The sequence below is a fragment of the Megalobrama amblycephala genome, linkage group LG13, assembly GCF_018812025.1.
Source record: "Megalobrama amblycephala isolate DHTTF-2021 linkage group LG13, ASM1881202v1, whole genome shotgun sequence".
In the NCBI taxonomy this organism is placed as follows: domain Eukaryota; kingdom Metazoa; phylum Chordata; class Actinopteri; order Cypriniformes; family Xenocyprididae; genus Megalobrama; species Megalobrama amblycephala.
This window is the reverse complement of record NC_063056.1, coordinates 23,098,784-23,121,524: the sequence shown is the minus strand read 5'-3', so window position 1 is coordinate 23,121,524 and position 22,741 is coordinate 23,098,784. Positions and strand designations below refer to the sequence as shown.

General features: G+C 38.5%; 3 protein-coding genes across 6 annotated transcripts in view; all 3 read right to left on the bottom strand.

Annotated features, from left to right (window-relative positions):
* Nucleotides 1-4,075: 4,075 nt before the first annotated feature.
* ccne2 (cyclin E2) lies at nucleotides 4,076-10,759 on the bottom strand. 4 transcript variants are annotated; one of them, XM_048153963.1, is made up of 11 exons: nucleotides 10,652-10,759; nucleotides 9,694-9,734; nucleotides 9,528-9,603; nucleotides 9,372-9,422; nucleotides 6,828-6,976; nucleotides 6,358-6,493; nucleotides 6,114-6,260; nucleotides 5,763-5,993; nucleotides 5,561-5,672; nucleotides 5,307-5,464; nucleotides 4,076-5,223 (listed from the first exon to the last, which is right to left on the bottom strand). In XM_048153963.1, exons 2-11 carry the CDS (start codon nucleotides 9,705-9,707, stop codon nucleotides 5,116-5,118), a joined length of 1,182 nt encoding a protein of 393 aa, XP_048009920.1. In that variant the 5' UTR covers nucleotides 9,708-9,734; nucleotides 10,652-10,759; the 3' UTR covers nucleotides 4,076-5,115. The 4 variants fall into 4 exon arrangements, with proteins under 4 accessions (XP_048009920.1, XP_048009918.1, XP_048009921.1 ...); XM_048153961.1 differs by having other exon boundaries at nucleotides 9,372-9,425; nucleotides 10,652-10,758; XM_048153964.1 differs by lacking the exon at nucleotides 10,652-10,759 and adding an exon at nucleotides 10,203-10,504.
* Nucleotides 10,760-14,325: 3,566 nt separating this feature from the next.
* tp53inp1 (tumor protein p53 inducible nuclear protein 1) lies at nucleotides 14,326-19,835 on the bottom strand. The gene is made up of 3 exons (XM_048153584.1): nucleotides 19,702-19,835; nucleotides 16,671-17,022; nucleotides 14,326-16,586 (listed from the first exon to the last, which is right to left on the bottom strand). The coding sequence occupies exons 1-3, from the start codon at nucleotides 19,823-19,825 to the stop codon at nucleotides 16,334-16,336; spliced, it is 729 nt and encodes a 242-aa protein (XP_048009541.1). The 5' UTR covers nucleotides 19,826-19,835; the 3' UTR covers nucleotides 14,326-16,333.
* A 50-nt stretch (nucleotides 19,836-19,885) lies between these two features.
* nagpa (N-acetylglucosamine-1-phosphodiester alpha-N-acetylglucosaminidase) overlaps nucleotides 19,886-22,741 on the bottom strand; it is a 36,608-nt gene continuing 33,752 nt past the window's right edge. The window contains exon 11 of the mRNA XM_048153581.1: nucleotides 19,886-20,024. Coding sequence (XP_048009538.1) covers nucleotides 19,988-20,024 — 37 coding nt within the window. The 3' untranslated portion in view covers nucleotides 19,886-19,987. The remainder of the gene's footprint in view (nucleotides 20,025-22,741) is intronic.

Below are 22,741 nucleotides of genomic sequence, written 5' to 3'. Positions count from 1 at the left end.
GAACCCTGCTCAAACTTAAAAAAACATTCAGTGTTAAGCAAATAAAATGCATCAATGAGACAAATCTCCTATGATAAAACCTGTTTAGCAAATGTTTGCAGTGACAGGTGTGTAAAAGACTAAATGATCTTCACTGAGGATCATCAAACACCAGCAAAGACATTTTTTTTTGTTTGTCATTAAAAATCAGCCAAAAGAACACAGCCATTTTGTCGGAAGTCATAGAAACCAAAATATATATCCCACATCCGCCTTTGAATGGAGCGCAGCATTATTCCCAGCAGTTTACTGATCAGGGCGTAACATTTTAAAACTCTGCATTTGACCAAAACACTCGTTTTAATGGACCCAGCTGCACTTTTGATGGACACCCACTTCTGAATTTTAACTCTGAAACATAAATTTGCCAAAAGAGGGTCATGAAGACACCGAAAGACTTCATAGGTGACTGATGTGCCAATGAATCACAAATCCGCTCACGCAAAGAGTGCATAAGTTACATTACTTTCGGTCAGCGGTGGTATAAATCTGCTTTCTGCCATGAATATTCATTGTGTAGGTTTTATCTTCCTTTGTCTCTTTCATATGAAGGACGTAGTGTGTGACGCCAATCATTTCTGATGCTGGTGCGCTGAAACGCGGCGACACTATCGTCTGTGTCATAACACCAGATGAATGTATCGTGTATTGAGTAGCCGAGTCGAGACTCCACTGTGTCAAAGTCTGTTTTAAAAGTTCAAATGTGGCCAGATGCAGCGCAAATACAATCACTGAAAAGCTTATAAATATTTTCAATTGCAATATACTTACAAAGGATCTGTATAGTTCTATTTTTATTGTTGTGAAAACACAAATATTAGTCTGCTAAAATGTGCAGGCTGCATTTTGTAAGAACAATGAGCCATACGATTGGTTTATCAGTTAGGTTAGCCCTCTAATAAATGCTCAGCAAAACCTATACAGAGACATAAATTGAGTTGAATCTCACACATGGTCCTTTACAATAAAAGGGCAATGGCCAAGGCAACGTCACTTCATGTCTCTTGTAAACCGTCTAACAAGAGCATGAGGTCATTGCCACAGTGGCTTATAGCTGACTTGAAATGTTCGTTTCAGCCCATCACAGACCAGTGCTGCTCATTGTACCATGTAAATAATGTACATACAGAAATACTTTTTCTAGGGACTTAACTTTTTCCTTTTTGTATATGAATTTTAATAAATGAAATGTTTTCCTTGAGCAACTGTGAGAGTGTGGTCATATTCTCCTCTTGTAGACTCCCCATCCTACATTTCACACCTCAATGTCAGTGATATTCTTTTGTGTTGTTTTACTGCCACCCTGTGGTGACTTACAGTAATAACAAGCTGATTGGGTTTTCTACTGTACTACAGTTGCCTTGTGGGCTATATTATCATCTACATCATTTCCATGAGTTTTCCATCCTTTTTTTAAATTCCCTGGTATTTTCATGTAAAGCTTGCTTTCATTCTACTACATACTTCTCGGGAACCTAGTTCTGTTTGAGTAGCGTTAAAGGTATAGTTTGCCCAAAAATGAAGTCCTCATTTACTCCCCCTCAAGTAGTTCCAAACCTGTATGAATTTCTTTGTTCTGCTGAACACAAAGGAAGATGTTTGGAAGATTGTCAGTAACCAAACATATCTCAACCCCCATTGACTACCATAGTAGGAAAAATCAATACTATGGTAGTAGATGAGAGGCGAGATCTGTTTGGTTACAAACATTCTTTCAAACACCTTTCTTTGTGTTCAGCAGAACAAAGAAATTCATACAGGTTTGGAACTACTTGAGGGTGAGTAAATGATAACAAAATTTTCATTTTTGGGTGAACTATCCATTTAAGAGCCGAAGACCTAATCAATCTCCTCTTTATTTTTGACACGCCTCTACTCTGTACTCATCAGATTGATTTGCTAATGTTAGCAGCTGTGTAGGTCCAGTATAAAGTCTATGTTATACGTTGAGCAGGCAGAGTGAATGTGGGTGGCAGGCTTCTTGTACAGTTCACTCTTGTTTCTTCTTTTCACAAGTTCATGATTACAAATAATCACATAGAGTAAAAGAAGTAAGCGTATTTGGCGTGCTGTCCGAGGAGAGAGCTCTCCGAGTTCTGTATTTTGGCCCGAACCAAGACTACTTGCCCTCCTGTATCCCTGGGTGAACCAGCCAAGAGTGAGGAGTTGGGGTGATGGAGGGTTGCTAAAAAATGTAGAGGAAGTCGGCTATTACAGGCCGTAATATATTTGTCTATATACACTGACGAACCAAAACATTATGGCCACTCATAGGTGAAGCAAATTTCATTGATTATCTCCTAACAAGGCCACATGTCAAGGTCTGGGTAGGTTAGATTGTAAGCGAGCAATCACTTTTTTGTAGAATACATGTTGCATGAGAAATGGACAGGAGTAAAGACCTGAGTAGCTTTGACACATGCCCCCTACCTAAACATCACTGCAGACTATCCCCCCCCCCCCCCCCTCCTTCATGACAATGATGGTGATGGTCTGTTTCAGCAGGATAATGCAACCTGCCACACTGCACACATTGTTCATGAATGAGGAACATGACGAAGAGTTCAAGGTGTTGCTCTGGCCTCCAAATTTCTCAGATCTCAATCTGACTGAATGTGTGGGATGTACTGGACAAACAAATCTAATACAATCGCGGATCCACCTTGAACATGAAGGATCTGCTGCTAAGGTCTTGGTGCCAGATACCACAGGACACCAGTGGTCTTTTAGAACGGTTCGGCACTGTTTGGAAGGATGCAGAGGAACATCAGCATATTTGCATATATATTTGCATTTTTTATCTGCTAGCTCCATCTGTCTGAAAGTTCTCCAAGCCAACATAATGCAGTGGTATGTGGGACACACATCATTAAAAGTAAAATCATGTGTAGTTTGGAGTGGGTTCTTTGTCTCAGAGAGTCTTGCAGGGGGTTGGGAGTTCAGGGGTAGGAAGCCTAATAAGGAGGGGACATTCATTCCCCAGAACTACACAATAACTCACACAACAGAGGCATTGTAATGAAGGTCCATGTCTTCAACACCAGCCGCATGTCTGGCAGACACCTCTATATAGAGACCAGCTGACCACTGCAATAGCGTTTATCTACTGATTGTAATATGTAACAACATAGCAAGAGACCAATGCCTTATCCAACTTTAACAATAAGAAAAAAAAATCAAAGAATTGCGCTCTAATAATAGCCAACGCTTCTGCAAATACTCTAAGCTGCTGTAACAGTTTCCTGTCAAAGACACTCCACACATTGTATATCAAAAGGAGTTTGTCTTTATATTTCTTCTAAAGGTAATCTGGAGGTGAAAACAGCAACAACTTCAGTGGCTTTTTTGAGGGGACTCAGATGTCACAGCGGCACCTCAACACCCTCATTAGGACAGTTTGCAATTCAAATTTGTTAGTCTGAGTGCTGTCCTTTGTCACCACCAAAAGGTACATCAGCGCCTCCCCCATGATACCCGCATTACACAATGAAGAGGTGACAAAATGGCTTCACATTAAACCAGGCAACAATGTTTGTGCATTTCTGTGGGTAAAAAAATGTAAATTCTCAGTATATATAAAACTGCTGTGAAACTGTACGTTTATTTCGCTTCAAATTTAGACACTTAAGGGCCACTTAAAATGTCACTGCAATATATATCAAACCAAATGGCATTCATTTAAAAAAAAAAAAATTGAAACAATTTTTGCATTTATTTTCAGAAATTATTTCGTATGAAATTTAATGTTTACATTTAAGCGGGGCATAAGCGTCAAATGTTTGCTTATTGGATCATAAAAATAGTTCAAATTTCAAATAAATGTTGTCATCCTATTCAAAGAATCCAGAAAACAAAATAAGCAGATAAGCATATTGTATTAAACCGTTTTCAACAAGAAATGTTTGAGTACCAAATCAGCATATTAGAGATTTCTGAAGGATCATGTGACACTGAAGACTGGAGTAATGACTTTCATCACGCTAAAAATTCACCCACCACTTAAGTCTACAGACAAACTCAAACAAGGAGGCTTTCATTTTCTTTCATTTTTTAATAACTTCACATTGTAAATTACAGAATCTTGTCATTGTTATTTGTACACATATACATCTTATGTACAATTCATAGTACTTTTTACAGTTTGTATTCCAACAAATGTAGCTAACATCACTGGCTCAAGCCCAGGTCAAATTTAAATCAAGCTATGCTACAAACAAAAGGCGTTTAATTCATAAATAGCAAGCACCTCAAATTATTAAATATGCCTTTGGCATGGAGGAAAAAAAAAAAAAAAATTGCAATTCAAATAATACAAATCTACCTATGTATGAAATAAATACACAGTCTGCTTAAACTCAGTTTGGTTAAACTCACTTCTGAGGGGTGAAAACAGTCAAGTCTTACAGGAATATCTTCCATAGCAGGAGAATAAAAGCATGGGAATGACGTTCACAAAGATGTCAAGATTTAAGAAAATAAACCAATAACAGATTCTGCTCGTCACAGGGTTGTCCGGTTTAACAAGCAGATTAGCACCACTGGGTTGGCATTGGACCACATTAACAACAAAACTCAGAGCATTTCATAACAAGCGCACACACACACACACACACACACACACACACACACACACACACACACAATAAAATTAAATTGTATTTACACAACATAAAATGTAACTTAAGATCCACGAAGCAGCAGCATTTGTGCAGACCTCTGAACTGGAAGTGTGGCCAGAAGTTCATTAGCAGGTTTGAGCAAGTCTGAGATAATTCACGTTTCATTTCTAGCTTCAGAAAATGGATTTTAATCCATTCTTCGATGGAAGGCACTTTTGAGTGCTTCAAATACTGCTCTGGGAAACCAAATTTAGGTTCTCCCTCAATTTCACCCAACAACATCTGAAGTTTTGTGAGCTATGGCATCTCAGCCTGGATTTGTTTCCTATAGACCATCCAAAAAGTACCACACACACAACTATATGTCTCTGGATGTGGTGGTCTGGAAGGTCTCACATCTCTGGGCTGTGATGGCAAATGCATGAAGACTAGCTACACCACGTTCTCCTCAAACCGGTCAGACATTAGCAGGTTTCTCAGTGCTTTTAGGAGGGGTCAGTATTCCCGCTACAGCCAACGGAGACATCCGGTCCAAGCTGTCCTGCTGCCGATCATGTGCTTCACTCTGAAAAGTCACACAAGGTTGTGTTAAAACTTGTAAAATCTTAAATAAACCTGACTGAGAATACAATGAAAATGAGAACTCACCAGCATGGCCAGGTAGTCCACGTGGGTCTGTATGTTGTGTCGATCTTCTGACGCCACCTTTTTGAAGTCCTTTAGCTGTGGTCTGGTCCATTCGCGTACCGTCCTCACAAATGGGTTCATCCACCGCACACAGCTCGATATGCTGTCCCATGTGAGCCCTGGTGGAAAAGAAAAAGAAAATACTTAGCACAGATCGGACACAACAACTTAAGCAAGAACAACCCTTAAAGCATATCCAAGATCAGAAAGCTCACCTGATACTTTATGGACCGTTTCAAAAGAGGTAAAGTGACAAAATGCAGCAGCAGCGAGGACTCCATACTGGTAATCCAGAGAATTAATGTCCAAAATGCAAAGATCCAACAACTGCAGAGAGAATTCCAGAGTCAGAAAGGGTGTCAAGATATAACGAAACAACAATATACATATTCACTTCAAAAGGAGTGAAAGTCTCACCTGTGTGATTTGGATGTAGGTTTCCTGTGAGAACTGAGGAATGAGGAAACTGGCGTCATCCTTCAAAGAGTCCACTTGAGAGTAGAGCTTCAACCATGAGATGACGGTCTCGGGACAGAGGTCCCAGTTTAACGCCTTCAACATGACAAGCTCTTTAGCAAGAATCTCCTCCTCATTACAGGCCCCATCCGTCACATAAGCAAACTCCTGGAGCTTTGGCGGATAAATCTCCTGTCAAACAGAGATGTTTATGAGAAAAGTGGCACTGCGGAGTTCTGTGATGTTCTTCAGTTGACTTTGAAATTTATTTATGACAACTCTGTCAGAATGAAGTCACCAAAGTTTAAGTACCTCTATCTTTGAGGCTATGAAGAGTGAGGTTATGCCGATGAGCTGCAGTTGATCTTTGCCAGTGTCTTTCTGAGTGAGCATGAAGCGATCAAAGATGTCCTGAGCCAAGTAAAACGTCTCTCTGTGGAGTGTATAAACTTCGCTGACCTGGACAGAAAGAATTTAATATTAGATTAAACAAAATCAGATGACAAGAAAAAAAAAAAAAAACCCTTCATAAATGTGGATGAAAACAAACACATACCTCCATGAGCCAGTCCAGCAGAATAGACCTCATTTTGGGCTGCAATGCTGGATGTTGCTGGATGAAGCCCTTGTCATGTACATACTTCAGCTCCTTGTTCAGCATCTTTATCCACACGTCATCTGAACTGGCCCAACTGTCAGGACAACAGCAAATTTGTGCCATTAAACCAGAGAGCAAGCATTGAATTATATTTAACTCAATGAATCACATTCTGGATATCACAAATTTATTCTGCTTGTGTATTGCATTATGCTGGTAATAAACTAACATTACATGACTCAGGTAATGTTTAAAGCAAGGAAATCAAGCCAAATTGTTTTACACTATGATTTGGGATTAGTTCCCCAAATGAGAACAAACGGGTAATGTCATCAAGTCGATGTTTCATTATGCATTATTTGTAAAATACATTAATTATCAGCATTTACTGAATTTTCAAAGCATGAGATGCTGTGATCAGGTCCTACCTGAGGCATGGCAGTGGAGAGGGCTTCACAAAGAGGTTCTTGAATCTGAAGCGCTTAAAACCAGAAAGATTACCGGTCTCCTGATGAGCCTCCTTCTGAGGGGTCTCGATTAAGACACTGGGACTAATATCCCCTTCAAAACAACGGTTCTAGAAAAGAAAATGTATTGCATTACTACTTAGGTTATATGAATAAGACTTAAAGTGTTAGTTCACCCAAAAATAAAAATTCTGTCATTTATTACTCACTCTCATGCCCTTCCACACCCATAAGACCTTCGTTAATCTTCGGAACACAAATTAAGATATTTTAGTTGAAATCCGATGGCTCAGTGAGGCCTCCATAGGGAGCAATGACATTTCCTCTCTCAAGATCCATAAAGGTACTAAAAACATATTTAAATTGGTTCATGTGAGTACAGTGGTTCAATATTAATATTATAAAGCGATGAGAATATTTTTGGTGCGCAAAAAAAAAAAAAAAAAAAAAAAAAAACGACTTATATAGTGATGGCTGATTTCAAAATACTGCTTCAGGAAGCATCGGAGCACAATGAATCAGCGTATCGAATCGGATTCGGATCGCGTGTCAAACTGCTGAAATCACGTCACTTTGGCGCTCCGAACAGCTGATTCAACACGCTGATTCATAACGCTCTGAAGCTTCCTGAAACAGCGCTTTGAAATCGACCATCACTAAATAAGTCTTTATTTTGTTTTTTTTGGCGCACCAAAAATATTCTTGTCGCTTTATAATAATATTGAACCACTGTACTCACATGAACTGATTTAGATATGTTTTTAGTACCTTAATGGATCTTGAGAGAGGAAGTGTCATTGCGCCCTATGCAGACTTCACGGAGCCATCAGATTTCAACAAAAATATCCTAATTTGTGTTCTGAAGATGAACGAAGGTCTTACGGGTGTGGAACGGCATGAGGGTAAGTAATAAATGACAGAATTTTCATTTTTGGGTGAACTAACCCTTTAAAGGGATAGTTCACCCAAAAATGAAAATTATCCCATGATTTACCCTCAATAAATCAGAGATTTATTTAAAAATATCCTTAGTCCTCCAAGATTTATAATGGTTGTGAATGGGGGGCTGCATTTTGAAGTAAAAAATAATGCATCCATCCATTTAAAAAAAAAAAAAAATCCACATGACTCCAGTGCGCTAATAAAGGCCTTCTGAAGCGAAGCATATTTGTAAGAAAAATATCCATAGTTAAAAACTTTATAAATTCAAATAACTAGCTTCCAGTGGACGACTGGACGCAGAATGCGCAAGTCGACTTGTGGCAGAAGAGTATCCTTTGACCTGATGCACAACGTAATGACGAATGCAGAGGCTCAGAGAATAGAGCAAAACAAACCACCAGTCAAGGATTATAAGTCTAAGATGATCATTTTTAAGGAGAAATGTTGAAGGATTTTGATATGAGAGAAGAGGAGCTTAAATTTGTTGCACAGCCCTATTTGTTTGAACCGCGAGAGGTGTCTAAGCTTACAATACTCCAACATCCTGTGTCATACATCGCGTCAGAGGATTACTCATTTGGCGCAAGTCGACTTGCGTATTCTGCGTACGGTCGTCTGCCGGAGGCTAGTTATCTGAATATATAAAGTTTTAAATATGGATATTTTTCTTACAAAAACGCATTGCTTCAGAAGACCTTTATTAGCCCACTGGAGTCATATGGATTACTTTTTTTATGGATGGATGCATTATTTTACTTCAAAACGTGGCCCCCCATTCACAACCATTATAAACATTGGAAGGACTAAGAATATTTTAAATATATCTCTGATTGTGATTCATCTGAAAGAAGATAGTCGTATACACCCAAGATGGCTTGAGGGTGAGTGAATCATGGGATAATTTTCATTTTTGGGTGAATTATCCCTTTAATCAAATACAGTTACATAAAGCATGAATAAGAACAGAGTAAGCATAGTGTTCCTATTACTTTTCATAAAAACACTTATAGTGTGCATTTTATAAAGTTTATATTCCACTTTGCTGCACAGGAATATCCTTTCAGGTTTCAAATAACAGCATTTGATGTTTCTGAACTTGTATTAATATAGCAGCTTTAAAAAAAAAGTTAATATAGTAGTCAACATAAAATTTGTCCTAAGAACTAATTTGTCCTAAGAAGAAGGTTTTAGGACAACTTTGATGAAAGGTTTTGATCCACTTCAAATGTTGACTACTGTACTAATGATCCCAAATACTATACTAAACATTTTTTTCCCCAATCAGTTAAATAAATAGATTTTTTTCGCGGGCAGGGGAATAAAGGAAATAAACGCGGGAGGCTCTGGACGTGACGTGACGTCACGGCGCGCTGATTAACCCAGTGACACCATTACTGCGCATGACCGAACCACTGCATAATAAACAGATCACTAGTGAACTAACATTTATTGCTTTACAAGCATTCCTTAAACTAAATGCAATTAGTCCGGCTCTTTTATCTCTGGGTAAATAATACAAATCATGTACAAATATATTACTAATGATAATAAAAATCAGCTCACCTGAATTTCATAGTTTTGTTTCTTAGCTGCTGACGGGATTCTTCTATTGCACTGCTGAAAATAAGGTTTTGATATTTAAATATTTGCGTACATTGAAAAGAATATTACACAACCGTTTCAGTAACATAATATGTCAAATAAATATCAATATCTCACCTCGCCTTTTCTTTTCCTCTGCGGTTTGTTCTGTTCTGGTGCGTTTTCATTTCTTTCTTGTAATGTGTTGCGAGTACTATTGAAATACGAAAGTATAAAGACATAAGTATTGTCGTTTATTTAGGGTTAGCGTAAATCAAACATTTGACAAACAAATAGTTCTTACCTGCGTCTTGACATTTTCTAAACAAATGGTGTGCTTTTCTCCTGTGAACCAGAAACATATAACGTTAAGTCACAATGTAATTAATAACCAGCACTTTAAACTTAACAAATAATGACTTAACAACATATCGTCTATAAAGCACTACTAAAATATCTTAAATAAAGCGTTTAAGAGAAATGCTTTCAACAAAAAGGCTCAACAATAAACACTTAAGCTCCAGACTGGAGCTTAGTACATACAGGACCAGAAATATCTATCACACTTCTATACGAATTAAAAGTCAAACCGTTTAAAATTAAAGGCATTAAGAGTTAATGCAAAGTCTGCTCAAGCTGTATTATTATAATTTGGTGTTTTTACAGAAACCAGAAATACACGATCCAGTTCTGTAGGTTTATGAAAGGACAGTCCGCGCCAATTTACATGAAGCGGGAGACTACAGCTGCCTCCACAAAAACCCATCTGAGATCTATTAAAAGCGCATTAAACACCAGTTTCACCAAGAATACCGTTCAGGGAACTCCTTGGCGTGTAGAAAATCCATAAGACTTCTCACAATATCAGTTATTTTCCTACTTTAGGATAGGAGTTCACAAATACATGTCCACGTACATACTATCTAATCTGGCGCCTAGCAGAGCTGGCTAACTTTCAGCAACATCCCCCTCTGAGCTCGACATTACATTAAACATTTGGCTACGAGATGGTCTGAAAATATGAATTGTCCCTTTTTCCTAAATAATAAAGCTAAATACAGCTGCTTTTAAGGGTCCCGCAGGAATCTTCATCTTTAGTCGTAGATGACCGGTTAAAAGGCTCAAACCTCCGTTTTAAAGCAACAGTAACATAAAACAACAGCACGGTTCCTGCTAAAACATGATTGTAACACGGTTTTGAAGAGGTAAGATTAAAATAAGAAATATTATAGGAGAAAAAAGACTAAAGTAAGTGTCCTTACCGCAGTGTTCAGTGCGAATGAATGAATGAATGGCGCCAAGCTTTATATAGTCCAGCGGTTCGCGGCTACTGCGCATGCGTGGCGCTCTTTTCAGCCTTTAGAAACTACCTAAAAAACTATATATAACATTGTGTTTTCGAGCTAAAAAAGATCGAAGAGCCTGATGTGTGTTGTTAAAAAAAATCTGCATGGATTTAGGAATGATTATGTTGGTCGTTTTTGAGGAAACCTACGAGAATGTTTGTGGTTTGTAGACTTGTTTTTGGCCGCGCCGACCTTTGGTTTAAATATGTAAAAAACGCGCTTTCCTGCTTTCCCGGTTAAACGAATCCGGGGCTCGAGGTCCTAATACATCATATGCGAGTAGGTCTGTGTGTTAAATATTGCATTTATGTGAAATTATTAGAGTTTTTTGACTCGAAGGAGACGCTTCCTAGTTTGACAGCTTGTCGTGGGCGTGGATTTGAATCGGTCTGACCAATCATCGTTATTCCACGAGAAACAACGTGCTCTTGTAAACAAACCCACGAGAAGAGAGATCAGCACTTCTGACAGGCAATGAAAAGCGTTGGGAAAATGATTCTTACCATCAACCCTATCGTAATATTACTTGCATTTCACAATCATATGTGTAAACTTATCAACCAAAATATTTTCTTTCTGTTGTTCTCACAGAAATGTTGATTTTGTCACTGTCATGTACCATATTTGTGACAATATGCGTTTCTATGTCTTTTACTCCCTGGTTACTTTATTTTAATCTAAGCCTAAAAATACACGAACACACTAATATACATACTGCCGCGTTTCCGGCGAGAGAAACACAAAATAAAGCACATTACAAAAGACAGTTCTGCTCATACAAAATCAACGCCACAGCTTTCGTACTTAAACACGTGAGCTAGCAATACCACATTCATTTAACATTTTGAAAGAACAAAATCACAATAATACATTTTTAAATGCGAAATCGGCGCGAATTCTTCAAACAGTATCCCGCTCAACCTTTTGTGTATGTTAAAACACGTCACATCCGGGGTGAAGAAAAGTGTAGCTACGTAGTACGTACACTAACTATATAAATAAACAACTTCGTGTACTACATGAATGTCTCCCAAATGATCCCCAATATTCTCTGTTTCATGAACATTTATACAAAACTAAATTCTGAATGTCTGAGGGATTCACTGAGAGGATTTTCCAGACAGTACAAAAGCTAACCTAACCTACTACCACTGTCATAAATGAACTTTCTTATGAAGAATGTATTTTAATAGACATTTTAATTTTGTGAGTGCATTAATTGTTTCCCTGGCCATATAAAAACAATGTGCCACCCAATTATTAACTGAAATACATTGTTAATTTGACAAATATTGGCATCATTAATACTAAAGCAGCCACAAATAAATATGGTAGATTTTGGTTTATCTTTTCAGATCAAAAGCCACCATATTAGCTTCAACATTGTGAATACAGACTTCTGTACAAGCTACAAGTCACTTGGCACTAGAGGAAGCTCACTATACTTCCATTTTAAATATATATTTATTGGGTATTTTTGAACCCATCTACTATCAGCATTTAACCATCCAGGAGAAGAACAAGGAGGGCACGATTAAACGGGTACAGTTGGATATCTGCATTATTAAGGTTAATACCCATACTGGTACAATGAATAATAAGCTTGCAGCCTTGCACTAATCATGGCATGGGATTCTTGAGAGATTAGTTGGGTTGAGTTACAGCTTGGTATAGATTCATGAAATGCTCCTGAGTGGAAAGCTTTCATTATAATTTGGCGAGGTGATTAAATTACAGTATAACTTGCGCATATGATGCCAGAACATGCAAACACCTACCTAGTCTTTAAAACTTATGCCATACTTACAAACCCGATTCCAAAAAATGTGAAATGTGGAAGTTTCAAATTTCAATATTTTATTCAGAATAGAACATAGATAACATATCAAATGTTTAAACTGAGATGTAAAAAATCTATTTATTTAACTGATTGGGGAAAAAAAATGTTTAGTGTAGTGTTTGGGATCATTAGTACAGTAGTCAACATTTGAAGTGGATCAAAACCTTTCATCAAAGTTGTCCTAAAACCTTCTTAGGACAAATTAGTTCTTAGGACAAATTTTATTAACTTTTTTGATCCACTTCAAATGTTGACTACTATATTAACTTTTTTTTAAATGTATCATTTTAAGGGAAAAATAAGTTGATTTTAAATTTCATGGCATCAACACATCTCAAAAAAGTTGGGACAAGGCCATGTTTACCACTGTGTGGCATCCCCTCTTCTTTTTATAACAGTCTGCAAATGGGGACTGAGGAGACAAGTTGCTCAAGTTTAGGAATAGGAATGTTGTCCCATTCTTGTCTAATACAGGCTTCTAGTTGCTCAACTGTCTTAGGTCTTCTTTGTCGCATCTTCCTCTTTATGATGCGCCAAATGTTTTCTATGGGTGAAAGATCTGGACTGCAGACTGGCCATTTCAGTACCCAGATCCTTCTTCTACGCAGCCATGATGTTGTAATTGATGCAGTATGTGGTCTGGCATTGTCATGTTGGAAACGTCTGGATGGGAGCATATGTTGTTCTAGAACTTGGATATACCTTTCAGCATTGATGGTGCCTTTCCAGATGTGTAAGCTGCCCATGCCACACGCACTCATCCAACCCCATACCATCAGAGATGCAGGCTTCTGAACTGAGCGCTGACAACAACTTGGGTTGTCCTTGTCCTCTTTAGTCCAGATGACATGGTGTCCCAGTTTTCCAAAAAGAACTTCAAATTTTGATTCTTCTGACCACAGAACAGTTTTCCACTTTGCCACAGTCCATTTTAAATGAGCCTTGGCCCAGAGAAAATGCCTGCGCTTCTGGATCATGTTTAGATATGGCTTCTTTTTTGACCTATAGAGTTTTATCAAACGCAAAGGCGAATGGCACGGTGGATTGTGTTCACCGACAATGTTTTCTGGAAGTATTCCTGAGCCCATGTTGTGATTTCCATTACAGTAGCATTCCTGTATGTGATGCAGTGCCGTCTAAGGGCCCGAAGGTCACGGGCATCCAGTATGGTTTTCCGGCCTTGACCCTTATGCACAGAGATTGTTCCAGATTCTCTCAATCTTTGGATGATATTATGCACTGTAGATGATGATAAATTCAAACTCTTTGAAATTTTTCTCTGAGAAACTCCTTTCTGATATTGCTCCACTATTTTTCGCCGCAGCATTGGGGGAATTGGTGATCCTCTGCCCATCTTGACTTCTGAGAGACACTGCCACTCTGAGAGGCTCTTTTTATACCCAATCATGTTGCCAATTGACCTAATAAGTTGCAAATTGGTCCTCCGGCTGTTCCTTATATGTACATTTAACTTTTCCGGCCTCTTATTGCTACCTGTCCCAACTTTTTTGGAATGTGTAGCTCTCATGAAATCCAAAATCAGCCAATATTTGGCATGACATTTCAAAATGTCTCACTTTCAACATTTAATATGTTATCTATATTATACTGTGAATAAAATATAAGTTATTAGTAAATTATTGCATTCCTTTTTTATTCACATTTTGTACAGTGTCCCAACTTTTTTGGAATCGGGTTTGTACATACATTATTTGAACATTTCTTTTTACTAATACAAAAGGAACACTAGTTTGTATTAAAACATTTATTGAGAAGAGAGAATACATACTGACAAATAGTAGGTTTCAAGACATATGAAATGAACAATTTATTTGCAAATTATACTACCCATACAAAACAGTTTGTGTATGACATGTATCCAAAACATATCAGTACAAGAAAAAGATAAATAAACAATGCTAAAACCCTACACTTTTGGCAAAGTGCTGTATTATTCCAGTAAACTAAAAATCAACCAAAGCATAGTCTAAAACTTAGCAATGCCACAGAAAATATTCTTCACACATTAAACACAGAAAACATTTGCTACATTTCGTGTAAAAAGTTGACAGAGCAAGTGGCTCACAGAGACAAGGTATTCCTCTGTGCATAGTAAAATTACATTTGTTTGTGTCCCTTTGGACAAATTTCAAGTTCTTCACGGATGCATTGTCATACTGTTCACCTGGAAGGCACATGATCCCCAAATGCAATTCAAGGCAAAATGAAATCCCTGTTATGAATACCAAAAAATCAGGCATCTGCTGACATAGGGAAAGAGGGCCTCTCCAGTATTACTCAAGGAATATGAAGAGAACCTAACGTCCCTTCCTTTCCCTTCGTCCACAGAAAAAGAAAAAAAAAATGTCAGAAAATGCAATATACTGCTCAATGCAGACTGCAGCAAGCAAAAGAAAAGAAGAGAAGCTGTAGTTGTTTTCCTTGAGTTGCTCATGCATATAATATGCATTCAGCTGAATGTCAGAGTTAATGAATTCAGTTTCATTCATTTAGGGGAGACATTTACCTTGGCAGTGTGACCGGAAATTTACAACACCAGGTCTCGCGTGATAAAGGAATAAAGAGTAACAAAAATAACCTACGAAGAATTTTTAGTTTTTGCTACTTTAAATATTTCGCTCAGCAATATACAATGTGTAACTAGTCAAATATAACATGAAAAAGGCATATAACACAAAAAGTACTACATTGAAAAAAAATTAAAATGCTAACAGTTTCACTCCGTCGTCAAAGTTTTTAACAGTCAATTAAGAGAAAGAGTTTGTTTCACAGTCCTTGGAGGAGCAAGCGTTTTGCTTTCATTCAAAGTGTGAGATGCACGTTATGTTAAAGATTTACATCAATTACAAATATTTCCACAAGGTAACACACGTCGACAAAGTTAGAGGTTCTCTAGTATGTACAGAGACAGTTTACCATCTGCAAGTAATCTGCGTTCTTAGCAAAGAGCGAAGGTGAACAGTGATGACCCTGAGACATGTACTGCAGATATAGAGCAAACATGAAAAATAACATTACAACACTTGATGTCTTTTTTTTGTTGGTTTTCTCACCTGTTGGAAAATTAGCACTAAACAGTCATACATCAAATCAGTCACTAAAAATAGGAAAAAACTACTTACATACATATCTATGCAGATAACACACATTCTTATCAACTTCATACTGATATGTAATATATATTCAATATTTTTTTCTTTTGAAAATATTTTGGAAGTTTTTTTTAAATATATTTTATATATTTTGAAATTTACTATGGAAACAAGGCTTTTAGTGATAATAAACCCAGTATACTTTTTTAAAGAGAAAAAAACAAAAAACAAAGAGGAAGAAAGCACTGATCTACAGAGTCACAGGCAGGTTCCTTCCTAACCAGAAAAGTGCTGCTGATGATTTCATCACTGATGTGATTGAACTTAGTATGGCTTCAAAAAAAGCAAAGAAAGCGTCAAGCTGCCTACACATGATGCCTACCACATCATGTTCACTAGAACAAAACACTTGGTTATTCAACCTTCATGACATAAAACATAAGACCGAACATAACAGATGGAGCTTATATAGGAAACACGTGACGTGATGCAGACACATTCAGGTCGAGCGGAACCTGCCGTGAAGTAAAGTGACCTATGGCATTGATTCTAAAGGACTCCGTTCCTTCTGGCGAAAGACTAATTCTCCCAGTGTGGAGGGGGCGGCGTGCAGGGGGAGGACGGGGGAGTGCAGTGGGGACCGTCTCAGTAGTTGTACTGCCTCTGTCCCGGCTGGTGAACGTAGCCTCCGGTGGCTTTGGCCTGTCTGGCTCCGCCTTCGCGCAGCAGGTTGAGGCGGCGAAGGGCGTTGCGAGACAGCTGCTGGCGCTCCACGTTGTCACGGATGCGCTGAGCCAGGCGGACATTCTTGGTCTGCTCCAGAAAGCCTGCGTGAGCAGCGACCAGAGCGGCTGCGTAGCAGCCAGAAGCGTGACTCGGCCGACGCTGAACTTCAGATCTACAAAGACAAACGGAATCTGTCAGATTATAATATAATAGCATAATGTTCTATAACACTAGAAACTCTGAATGTGCCCTTTACCTTAAAATCGATGGCTCACGGGTGCCGTCCTTGGCTGGTCGTTGACGAGGGCTGTGAACGGCGTACACGGACATGCTGGGGTGCTCGATCAGCAGGTTCTCCAGAGGACTGGTCTCCAGCAGGACCGGCGCTCTGCCTCCAGCCATGAAACACGGCGGAGGGGTGATGAACCAGCTCTCTTCCAGCCCACATGTCGCCTCTAGACGCAAGAAGCTGCCGTCCTCTGCGTCGGTGTCTGCTGCCGAATCCAGAGAGGAGCAGGAGGAGCAGCGCACAGGAGAGTCCAGGGGAGCGACATTGTCAGAGCACACATCCACCAGATCATCTCCACATGCACCGGAACAGGCCTTCGCTACAGGAACAGAGAGGACGTTACTACAGTGAAATTACTACTTGAATTAAACTTCAGTGTTCACAACATTAAAGTCGGCATGAAATGGAAATTACAATCATCTTTTCTTCCCTATTGTGAAGTATATCTGAGTGAAACAGCTTCTCAAATGAGAAAAATCTGGAGTATTGGATCATTGTCATTTGTTAATCGCTGGGATCCCATGTGAGTGATTTAAAAAAACGAATAATGTGCATGAATAAATTATTTATAACTAACACTGCAATATTCCATAAAATGTTAATGAAACCTTAAATCACTTGGCTTGTTGAGGAGAGGTGTGCTATTAAAGGGTTAGTTTACCCCAAAATGAAAATTCTGTCATTAATTACTCATTAATTACCTTCTAAATCCGTAAGACTTTGTTCATCTTCGGAACACAAATGAAGAACTTTTTGATGAAATCTGAAAGACGTCTGTCCGTCCACTGACTGCCTTTGCAACAACCACTTTGACTCTTCAAAAAGTTCATAAAGAGATTGTAAAACTAATCCATATAAACCGAACAGTTTAGTTCAGATTTTCTGAAGAGACTCGATTGCTTTTTATGATAAACAGATTTATTTTAGGCTTTTATTCACATGTAGTGATCAGTGAACATAATCAGTGAACATAAGCAGAAGCCCAACCACCTGAATGACGCACAAGAACAAACCTCTTCCTGAAGCTCAAACATGCTACGTAACACACAAGAATGAACCTCATTGGTTACGCAGCACGTTTGAGCAAACGTGAACGTTTGAGTTTGTTTAAATATGAGTAAAAACCTGAATTAAATCAAAAAGTGGCTGTTGCAAACGCAGTCAATGGACAGACAGATATCTCTCAGATTTCATCAAAAAGACCTTCTTTTGTGTCCCGAAGATAAACTAAAGTTTTATGAGTTTGGAACAATATATCAAACTTGTGAAGCTGAATAAAATAGAACCATAATCCAGCACTGGTTTATACTGAAAACATCTAAACACAGTGGAAACATTTGAGATGTCTAATTAAAATCAAAGTGTCACTGGTTCTATGGAAAACAAGTCATGTGTTTATACAGAAACCAAGAGAGTCAATATTTTTGCCCACACTTAATTTCTATTTGTCTTTGTGGCTCCTGGCAGGTAACCAAAACTGGTGTAAACAGCTGGCTTTTGGGCAGAGCCTCTGAAGCGCTACACTTTCAGCGGCCTCTAGAGGGCAGTGTGACTGAACAATCCTTCACTCCCTTATTTGGACTGACCAAACATTGCAGAAACTTGACAGCCATCACATGCAGTTCATGTGACAGATTGAAAAAACAGTGATATCAACTCATATATTTACACTAAATGTAACAAGACCAACTAGACACTAGAAAGTCCTGCACCCACAGCACTGATGTTATAGTACACACAGAACTTCCCTTGCACAGAGCCACACCTTGTTTATCTGTAGACTTGCAGCATCCTGCCAGATGACTGAACATTTTCTCATCTCATCTGGTTAGAAAGCTCTTAACCTTCTTACAGCACTCTTCAATGTCCCCGAGAAGCCAGTTAACCTTTAATCCTCTCACCATGATAGGAAAGTACTTACTTAAAGATATTTCCATCAAGCTATATGGATATGAAACAAGAGATATGTTTTTAATCTCCAGTGCCCTCCCGTCTACCTCAGCCTTCAGGCAATGACTGATGTTTGTAATCATTCCGTGTTCAAGGCCTATTCTCGTTATGTGCATAAACGGCAACTTAATCGGTCCTATTTTTAATCGCAGACCCCACCTAGACACTTTTGTCTGACAAGCTAAAAGCGTTGTTGCCCATAAACATGTCTGTCTCCTCCTGTCCTAAAAGAGGTGAAGTGGGCCAACCAGATTGCCTTGCACCTGAAATATTCACACACACAATATGAGAAGGCCTGTATTTGGGCAGGAAGCTTATGAGAGGCATCATGTTAATGAGGGCAACGCGTCTGTGCCAGGTTTTACAGAATCTGTAATATGGCTCCAGCTGACCATGTTATCAGAATCAACTGAGGTGAGTTAAGGTCATATCATACATAAGAGGAGTTTGCATGCCCAATCTGCGGAAAATATGCAGTATTCTGTTGAATGCATTTAAAAGTCAAAGTTTGCAATCCTTTTTATATCTCTAATGTGAAATATTTTACAGTAAAACAGGATATTCTATGTGAAAAATGTAGAGCGAGAATTTGGGAACTTTGTTCTATGCATCGGTTGTTGATTTGATTTTGAGATATGGGTATTCCATTAAAAAAATGGAGGCAATGTGTATTTGTGGGGATGGCATTTAAGTACACTAAATAATTAGAGAAGTACTACACACATCAACAAAGAGAAGTCTGAGAAAGACATTTTAATGAATCATTTACAATTACATTTTCATTTCATGCCAACTTTAACTGTACAGCCTAAGTGATGTAAGCAGAAAAAGAAATCAAGTACATTTTTATTAAAGATTCTGAAGACATATTGCATCACGAACATGCATTAAAAAAGTAAAAGGTTTTCATTTTATTTTCATGTTCACTTGAAATGTGTTAAACGAAACTGAGACTCTTAATGCAAACTAAGCCTGCGTTTAAGAAGAACATAAGGTCCATATTTCACTTTGCTGATCAAAAACAGGAAATGCAAGAAAGATCTCTCACCTAGATAATCGACCAGAATCCATTCATCGTCCTCCTCCTTCTCGTTGAAGTCTGGATCCACAGGACATCCACTGCCCTCCTCCAGGGAGTCTCCAAACAAGATGCTGGTGAACCTCTGAAACATGTTTTTGTCCCGGGCAGAGGCGTGAGGTTGGACAGTCCTGCTGGGAGTGGGCGAGGGCTGGGCTCTTTGGTCATCAGCTGCGGGAGCCGCTCACTGAGATCTTGGTAAAGGTGCTGAAGTGCATTAGTTACTCCTTCTCAGCTGAGGAACACCTGATGAAGTTCAGCCATTGCTCTTGTTGATAGTGCAAAAACAGGCCCTGGAGGACAAGCGAGAAGACAACATTGTTGTTAACGACACAACACAAACTGACCAGCCTACACAAACATTTCCTGGTGATGAACGGGTCATGTTCTGTTGCGATTAGCCATAAATTACAGGTACGCTAATAAAAGACAGACGGATATTCCTGAGAACAGAGCAGCCAAAACAAAACAGTCTAAAGTGTCTCTGCTGTCACAGATACTGCCTGTCCTCTTCACACGAAGCTGATGCCTATGAAAACTGATCTTTGTACAGTTACACCCAGCCTCGATCAGGACTATGACTCATGAGGGTACCCTTATCCAATGCTGTGCTTGCAACAACAAAGAGGGACATCTGTGAAGTGAAGGACTACAAGCTGTTCTTCACCCCATAGCATTATTGAAACAAGACAACCAATTCATACTCCCTTCCACCTGCTCATATAGTCATGGCAGCAGTCTTTGTTTGTGTGAATAGGGGGGTGGGGGCTATTATGGGGTCACATACATATAATAAGCACCCTTCAGACCCCAAAAAGAGGATTATAGACTGACAAGCAGCGATAAGCGGATGGCTCAGAGCCAGAGGTTACTCTTTCATAGCTCAGGAGATGTAATTGTATAAAAATGTAATAGTATAAATATAACTGGGAACTCCATTTTGTATCATCTTGGGTTTTTTTTCTCTCCATTATTTAGGAGATCATTACTAATATATTTATAATTTATAAGCCAAGAGACTCAAGCAAAAGTCTCAATTTGCTGCCCATTTAATCTCATGTCTATGTCATCCATGTAAAGGTGATGTACAGACAAAACAAACAAACAAACACATCAGATCTGTCCTAATGTGTACAGATCCCACAACAAGAAAAAGATTCTACATGTCTATTAAAAATAATAATAATAGTGCAAATTAAACTGCACTTGATGCGTATGCCCATAACATGAAAATGGTCCCATATAGGCTGAAAATAAAAATGCAATTAAAGCAAAATATACTGGAACTACACTCCCTTCTGAAAAACCACCTTAAACCAGGCTAAAATTGGCCTCCCACCCTGGCCAAGATGGTTCTCAGCTGGTTTCCCCACCAGATCTGGTGAAAAGTGCACAAAGCCTCTCTTTTTTTTTTTTACACCAGCTACTTAAAACTGTGATGTATAGGCCCAAAACTGAACACTGCACATATTTCAATATTCATTCACAGATATTGTTCAAACTAATGGTCGACAATGGCAAATAAGTAAATAAAAATCGTAAAACCACATTCATAAACAACTAAACCCCTTATAACTGCTATCTTAGACGAGTATTAATCTGATAAAAACGTAAACATGCACTGGTAAGCAATTTGCATTGGGAAAGTGAAATTGCAAAGATGCAAAAATATAGGAAAGCTGCGTTTTCTTGACATATATTATGATGGTTTATTGACCCACGCACACAGAGAATGGCCGGGGGAGGGATGAGTGTAACCCTACACCGACCGACTGGGCGGAACGCGAACCCAAACGCTTCAACTGGCTCTGCTGAACAAAGCTTAATCCGTAAAATCCAAACAGGCACACAATGCAGAAACAAACACCGAACATTTGAGATGGCCTGCAGGCTTTGACAGGTTGTGCTGTGCAGAGCGTCGATATATTTAAATGCATTTTTTTTTCTTTTCTTTTTTTTCTTCTTTTTTTACATTTCGTTTTAAAACATCTATTAATAAAATTTTGACGAAACATTCTTAGTATTTTTTTATGTCCAGAACTTTTCTTTAACGAATTAAACCAAAATATCTCTGTCGATCAACAACAAAGAGGTTTTAACTCACCTGCGGCAAAAAGTAATGTAAACAGGAAGAGGGTTGACTTCAAGAACAAAAACAGATCACTTCAAGTGGTTGAGGTAGATTATGTGTCGTGCGATATATAAAAATATATAAATACAATTCTTCCTGGAAGAAATTAAAAGTTTCTGGACCCTTTAGTTCGGAGTTTTGCAGTCTGTTCTTTTTCGTTTCTCCTCCGAGGTCTCAACTGCTCCCTTTGTTATTGTTGTGGAAAATTAACAGCTGATCGGTCGTTACGTAGCTGAGGACCGCCCAAAGGCGGGGCTTGTCAGAACCCTCTCAGCCAATGAAATTGCGCCCCTCGCTATGACTGACTGTCACCAACGCACGTGACCCCATCCCGGGAAAGGCAAGACCGGGCAGAGCACTCCATGTTAAGGAGTGTCACCAAGTAAATTTTGGGTTGTACAAAGAATTTTTGAAAATATGCGTTACATTTTTTTTATTATTATAATTTTGAATGGTTCAATATGTATTACATATTGTCCTCAACTTTTAAACCAATTTTGTCTGGACATGATCATGTAGACCTAAATAATAGGCTTACACTTTGACAGAATTAGCTATAAAATTGCCTAATTTACAAGAATCTACTCACATTGCATAACTGAAATGACTGGAATTGTTTTCACTGAAGTTCATCTTTAGCAGAGTGCTAAAATGATCTGATTGCTCTAAAAACTTTCAACTATGTTAATTTGTACCTTTCTCAATTTTCATCCAGCTAAACAAACTGCTAAAAAAGAGCAGCAAAATATACTAATGTACATTTAGTCAGTCATCATATACCATGAGATAAATCATAAAAATGCATTTATTTAGCTAGGCTACTACCACATAAATAAATGGACGTAAAATACAGACTTGACTTTCATTAGAATAGAACAG